Source organism: Octodon degus, unplaced genomic scaffold, assembly GCF_000260255.1.
Source record: "Octodon degus isolate 3935 unplaced genomic scaffold, OctDeg1.0 scaffold00047, whole genome shotgun sequence".
NCBI classification, from domain to species: Eukaryota; Metazoa; Chordata; class Mammalia; order Rodentia; family Octodontidae; genus Octodon; species Octodon degus.
The window spans coordinates 1,377,653-1,384,914 of record NW_004524623.1 but is presented as its reverse complement, the minus strand read 5'-3'; the positions used below and the strand labels follow the sequence as shown (position 1 = coordinate 1,384,914).

At 38.6% G+C, this 7,262-nt stretch overlaps 1 protein-coding gene across 1 annotated transcript in view; it reads left to right on the top strand.

Annotated features, from left to right (window-relative positions):
• Nucleotides 1-6,881, top strand: part of Wif1 (WNT inhibitory factor 1) — a 98,824-nt gene extending 91,943 nt beyond the window's left edge. The window contains exons 8-10 of the mRNA XM_004632131.3: nucleotides 2,049-2,144; nucleotides 2,630-2,725; nucleotides 6,020-6,881. Coding sequence (XP_004632188.1) covers nucleotides 2,049-2,144; nucleotides 2,630-2,725; nucleotides 6,020-6,144 — 317 coding nt within the window. The 3' untranslated portion in view covers nucleotides 6,145-6,881. The remainder of the gene's footprint in view (nucleotides 1-2,048; nucleotides 2,145-2,629; nucleotides 2,726-6,019) is intronic.
• The last annotated feature ends 381 nt before the right edge of the window (nucleotides 6,882-7,262 follow it).

The following is a 7,262-nucleotide window of genomic DNA, read 5'->3' as shown; positions in this document are numbered from 1 at the left end:
TATATGGCATGGTCTAGTTTTTCTCTTCTAGTGTCACTAGAACAACTATCTATAGTGTGCTCCTCCTCCCTGCTGACACACCTTCTTTTAACAGGAGCTATCCCAAATGTCTTTATTTTTAAATAGTTTATGATGGTACACTCTTCCAGGGATATATCTACTGGTTGTATTAAAAATTCTGTTTAAACCTATCCAATTTGGGTATCTTTTGAGCTAATAGTCTTTTGGTGTAACAAGACATAATCTCCCAGGTTGAATTATTTTTCTTTTATTTTTCCATGTTGTCTATTTTCACAAATAGAACTTAAGCAAAATATTTTCAGGAAATGAAAATCATTATTAAAGACAGAGATTTCTGAATTTTAAACCAGTGAAACTATAAAATGTGGCCAAGGCCTTCTAATGGCCTTCTATAGTCATAGTAACAACTCAAAGAGAACACTCTTCCTCCTGGCCAAGTGGACCTGAGGGTCCTCTTTTCCCACTTGCTAAGACACACAAAAAGACCCATAGAATCGAGGAGATTCTCCCACTGGTCATTCTCAGACATATTCCTGGTTACCAAGTTCACCCCCTCATATGTGAGGGTAAATCTGAGCTTACCAAGTATTTTACATCTAAGTGCTCTGCCTGTTCTGCCATGTAATTACCCCACATCTTGTCTGTCTGAAAAAAAAATCAGGACATAGTAGAATACTGTGATATAAACCAATTTTGTGTATCTGTGTGCCTAGGGCCAGGTGTTTCTTGGATGCAGTAGAAATTGGGAATTAAATATTCCTTTTTTTTTAAGGTAAGAGTTGAAATCTAACTAAAGAATAAATGATATTCTTGTATCTAAACCTAGCAAAAGGGACTTTTTTGAACTTTTATTGGTCAATGGAAAGGTACTGCTCTATTATAAAGTTTGTCTTAGCTATTTTTCCTACAGTGCACTTGCTTCAGAAAAATACTTAAAGTCTAATAGTATTCCAAGTTTGTGAGAGATGCTAACATTTCAATATTGTTTATGCCTGTAATGTTTCTATAATGACTAAGTGCTGCTTTGATCAGTTTACATACAAATAAAGTCTTTTTGGATAAGTAAGAAGAAAAATTGTTTTAGTAAAGTTCTTCTCGCTCTTTGTTTGTCAGGAATAGTACATGTCAATAAATATATATGCTAGTTAGCTTCCTTCAAAGCTTTCCTGACAGGTGTGGTGGCGCAGCCCTGTAATCCCAATACTTAGGAGGCTGTAGCAAGGGGATCCTTGTGAGTTCAAGGCCAGCCTGAACTACATGGGGGGACCTGTCCCAAAAACAAACAAACAAGCAAACACACAAACAAACAGACAAAGCTTTCCTTAGCTATAAAAAGAAAGATTTAGAGGATGGAAGTTGAGTTGGGTAAGGACAAAGATTGATTAGTTTTCCTTGTTTTCCCAAAATAAATACTCTGCTTCCAAGAGGATCCTAAGCTAAGATATATCATCAGATACAGGTCATAGGCATGCTTTCGGAAAAAGTAACATTCAAAAACCAGAACTCATGAAAAGATAATTGCCAGGCATGATGGCACATGCATATCTGTAATCTCAGCACTTCTGAGGCTGAGGCAGGCAGCAGGATGGTTGTGAGTTTGAGGCTAGCCTGAGCTACCTAGTGAGTTTAAGACCAGCCTGAATTGCAGAGTAAGACCATGTCTCAGAAAGAAAAAAATAATTAAGTGGGGACATTCTTCATCAGTTTCATATTAGCTTCTAGTAGGGTATATGTTAAATTATTTGAGTCAGATCAGTGATTATTTATAAAAATGGTAATGGAAATACAGAATTTGGGTAAAACATTTATTATGGAAAAAAAAATATATATATGCATAAGTAAAGGCATTAGCCTATCTGTTCCAAAAATAAAACTCAATATAAAAGCCAGAGTGGACCTGAAACAAGTTGAAATGATGCCATTTCAATGTATTTATCCTCTTAAAGCCCTGTTACTCCATTAAAAGGTGGAATTACCATTCAGTGGAGTACTGAGTCCCTGTTTACTCATGTTCTTCTCTATTTCAGGCAAGTGCTCACAACCCTGCCGAAATGGAGGTAAATGCATTGGTAAAAGTAAATGCAAGTGCTCCAAAGGTTACCAAGGAGACCTGTGTTCTAAGCGTAAGTACCACAGACATGTCAACCTGGGTAACACAAAACTGAAGGAACAGCCTTCTCTTATCACATAGCATCCATGCCTGTTACATGTTGTGTACGCATCATGGTTAACCTTTCTTCACTGACATGTATGTCTCCTTTATGCAGACCTATGGCATTGTATGGAATCCATGTGTGTAAAATCCATGTGTGTAAATTTTTTCTTTAAAAATCTATTATGGATTTTCTTAAAGAAGATAACCTTCCACAGTCCAGTAGTTGCAGAATTCTGAGAATCTACTGATAATGAGAAACATGATGCTTAGTTTAAGATCACTATTAGGAATTTTCAAGAAGTCCAGAATTGACTTTTACTTGGTGATTGACTTAGGGGAAAAAAATAGGAAATGAAGAAAAATTTAACTCATTCTAAAGAACTGCAGGGAAAGTAGCTATGTACTTCTGTTGAGATGAGAAAGCTCACAAAACCTTTCTTCCTTCGATTCTAGCTGTCTGTGAGCCTGGCTGTGGTGTGCATGGAAGCTGCCACGAACCCAACAAATGCCAGTGTCAGGAAGGCTGGCATGGAAGGCACTGCAATAAAAGTGAGTGAGAGACCATCCAGGGCACCAGTCTCTCTCAGTTCTGTTCTGGGGCTCTACCTCCTCCTAGACAACACATAACTCAACCCTGCCTATCAAGTCATGAGCAGGGACCAACCCTCACACCCTTTTTCTCTGAATGTAAGTTTTTGGGAATTAAAAGGAATCATTATAAAATGCTACCAGATCCATAAAATATAGCCACAGTTTTTCTAGGTTAAATTAGTAATACACGTTAATTTGGTGATACAGTATCTTAACTATGAAAGAAGTGATCATCTAAATGAAGATTTAAATCAAATGTAGAATCAGTATCTATGTACCTCTGATGTTAAAATTCAAGATCTACCAACAGGCATAAAAATGTGAAGAGTTTTCTATTTAAAATCTTTGAATTATATTCAATACAATGTTTTAAATAAGAATTTTTTGGGAAAAAGAAACTTTTATGATGCTTTCCATGGTAGAGATGCTACAACAGAATTGTGTTTTTTCACTGACCACCAAATATGAAATAGTAATATAGATAAATCACTAGACTATTTTATTTATTTATTTATCTATTTAGGCCAGCTCAGCCCACCCTCAGGGAGGGGCTAGCCAGAGCGGGGCTGGCATGGCATTTGGGGCCAGGAATCAAACTGTGGTCCCCTGCAGCTGCCTAAGCTTGCTTAAGCAGGCACTTTAGACTGCTGAGCTATCCCACTGGCCCATATTTTAGACATGAAATGGAGCTTGATAAAGCCAACCATTCAGTATTGATTGGTGTCTCCTTTGTGGTAGGCAGGAATCCAGGTGCTGGGGACACATCAGGAATCAGAAAGAAGCACTTTTCACAGAGTTTGTGTTCTAGTGGGAGGGAAACGCAAACAGATTGTGAACAAAATACCAGTTCAGTACCTCTGGCACCTGGAACTCAGTATCCTAAGCATGGCTCACTGTCCACTTCGCTTTGAGGAAGCTAAGGCTTCCTCCACATCACATTCTTTTTAAACAAAAGTCTGGGTGTGCCTGTCATATTGTGTCTCCAAAATAATGGGTACAGACTTAACAAATGACACATCAGAGGTTCTTCTGAATCAGTGATCTACAAAGGGTAATAAATGCAGTGCAATGAGTGTCAAAATTATTAGTGTATTTGATGAGGGAAGTTGCAACATTTAAGTATTTTGTAATATATACATATATACATATACTTTCAAATATATTTAGTATATAAATAATTGCATTATTGAAAACTTTCTAATTTATAATTTTGTGCATATTTTACAGTGTTCACATTATGTTACTCTGATGTATATATAACAAATCTATGTGTGGACATACATGTTTGTTTGAGGTAGTAGCTTGGTGTTTGTTCTAGATGGACTATGCCATTGGCTCAGTTGTTTTGCACACCCTACGCTGGCTGGATGGTTGAAAGAGTTTCAAGTGGACATAGTACAGGAAGAGGTACAGCTCCTCTGGGAAACAGCTCTTTACACAGTGGTCATAGATGAATGGTAGCCCCACATATTATTTAAAACATAAGATTTGAGCATACTTTTGGGGGGACCTTGAGAATAAAATACCTATAGGAGACTATTTCTAGAACCATTTTGGAAAAGAGTAAGGCATTTATGCTATCCTCAACTGGTTACAAAGCCCAGGGCTTGTCCTAGAATCAAAGTAACTTTCTAGAAGTCCTTCTGCCTAAAGATCCTTGAGTCCTTGAACTTGAGATCAGACCAGAAAGTACACGATTGCAAAGGCCTTTTGAGTCTTATACTTGTGCTTGCTGATCATCAAGAATGATGAGAGGGGGTCATGAGGCCACTGTTTCCACTGGCACTCCCAGTTGTTCTTCCAAAAAGTAAGCAAGTTCAGGGCTTTTCTGTAGTAGAGCAAGAAGTAAATGACTGACAAGTCTGCACAGCTCCACGTCAGCCCCAACTGTAGACCACACTGCTCAATTTGCCACCCACAGTACTTCTTTCAGAGCAAGGCATTGAACCCAGGTACCTCAGTGCTTGATCCAAATGCATATGTGTTTTCCAGGAAAGACCACCCCACCATTTAGAACATTAACTAAAATAATCAAGCTGAAAGAATGGGCTTTATTTTTACCACAGGGAGGTGACAAGGAAGCTCTGAGTCACAGAGTTCTGCTAAGAATAAACTCCCAGTGGGTTGGCACGTTGGGAGGTCCTAGGCACCCAGGCATCTGAGCATGAAGCGGCATCCTGGAGACAGACGTCCTGCTTAGGCTCACCCTTACATCAGGGAGGTTTAGGCTTCATGGGTGGCAAGTCAAGCAGTGTGGTAGGGATTTACTTCAGAGCATTGTTGGCTCAACCACTGACCAGCTCATGAGCTACTAGTCTACATGCTGACAATTCAAAGAAACACGTTCAGAAACAAATAGTCTGTCTTGGTGGTTGTTTAACAGAAAGCTTGCAATTAAAAACCACAAGGAACAAAGTGCCAAGCTTGCCTCTGATGCACAGGAAAGTGGAGACAAATTTTTAAAGCATAATTGCTATCTCGGGTCAGTTTTAGGAAACCAGAAATAAGCAGTACCCCAAGCACCTCAACAAACTCACATGTATATAGCTCAAGTTGTGAATTCAGTATTACATTTTACTTAAAGCTGAGCTGGAAATGGATAGATGCTGCTTTGATGAAAATTCACAAATTCCCATAAGGAATCAGTTCAAATCATAACTCTTTTTCTAATACATATAGCAGAAGTCTTTAATTAGTATAAAATTTCTGTTTTGTATAAGTGCAGTAGCCACACTTCAACATGGATTCTATATGAAGAATTTCGGGTGTTAAATGGAATTGGATCAATGTAAGCTGAATTGCTTTTGAAAGGGATCAGTGAGGGCCAATGAGATAGCTCAGTGGACTAAATGCCTGCTTGTGCAGGGACAGGGGTTTGATGCCCAACACCACATGCTGTGCTGGCCCCACCCTGGGCACACTGAGCTGGCCATAGAAACTGGTGTGGTAGCGCATGCCTGTAATCCCAGTGCTGGGGAAGCTGAAAAGAGGAGGATCACTAATGAGGCTGAGCTGCATAGTGAGACCCTGTACCAAATAGAAGGCATATGTGATGGAGTTTGTAGAATGGGTTTCTTTTAACAGAGCTCTTGAATCTATAAGGTCTCATCATTCAGGTAGCTTTTTGTTGTCATAGTGCTTGTTCACTCTCAGCGGAAAAAGGAAAATCAATTTCATTTGAATGGCTAATGATGAATCCGAAGAGCCTGTTTTTGTAGTTTCTTTTCTTTTAAGCTGTGAATAATTTTGCAGGGTATGGAACCAGCCTCCTACATGCCCTGAGGCCAGCAGGCGCCCGGCTCCGGCAGCAGCACACGCCTTCACTTAAAAAGGCTGAGGAGCCGCAGGATCCACCTGAATCCAATTACATCTGGTGAACTAAGACATCTGAAACGTTTTAAATTACACCAAGTTCATAGCCTTTGTTAACCTTTCATGTGTTCAATGTTCAAATAATGTTCATTACACTTAAGAATACTGGCCTGAATTTTATTAGCTTCATTATAAATCACTGAGCTGATATTTACTCTTCCTTTTAAGTTTCCTAAGTATGTGTGTAGCATGAGGGTATAGATTTTCTTCTTCCAGTCCTTTGGGACAGATTTTATATTATGTCAGTTGATCAAGTTAAAATTCTGTCTTTTCAGTGTGCAGTTGGCAGGTATTTGCAAAATTACAGTACAGTCATGGTGTTGAGGGGCTGGGGAACATTAGAGAGGTTAAATTGGGCAAAAATGCATAAATCATAAGGGTTTGGATGAAGCACTTAATAGGGTTGAGGTTACAACATTTCAAACTTTATTGTCATATATTTAGATGTTTGTTACATTTTTACTGACTGTATTTTTAAGCTCTTCTACAATATATTTGACCTTACCATTATTCCATTGAGTTCAATATAGAAAACAAAAAACACCCCCCAAATCACACTGTGGGAGTAGCATTTAAACAATATAATATATTGTAAACATGATGAAATAGGGAATATAATGTATGAAGTTTTTGCATTGGCTTGAAGCAATATAATATATTGTAAACAAAACACAGCTCTTACATAATAAACATTTTATACTGTTTGTATGTATAAAATAAAGGTGCTGCTTTAGTTTTCTGAGTTGTATTGAGTGCTCCCTGCATGTACTCTCTTATGGAAATGAGGTTGGTTGTAGTGTAGTGGTAGTTGCGAAACTGCAGAACCATAAAAACCCTAAGATCAGATATTCCAACTGCCAGTAGCTCTCCGAGCATGCTCCAGCCATGTGGCACTGCACTGTTGTCAGGGCCCACAGCCCTCCTGTTTAGGCCACATCTCAGGTTAGCTGACATTTGTTTCAAGAAGTCTTCTCTTACCAGGGTGTGTTAAATAACTGTCCAAGATCATTTTCTGCGGTTATATAGAATACTGGGTAATTTATATAGGAAAAAAAAATTGATTCATTTCACAATTCAAGGAGTTTGGAAGGTCAGGAATATGGTACCACAGGAGCAAGGCCAT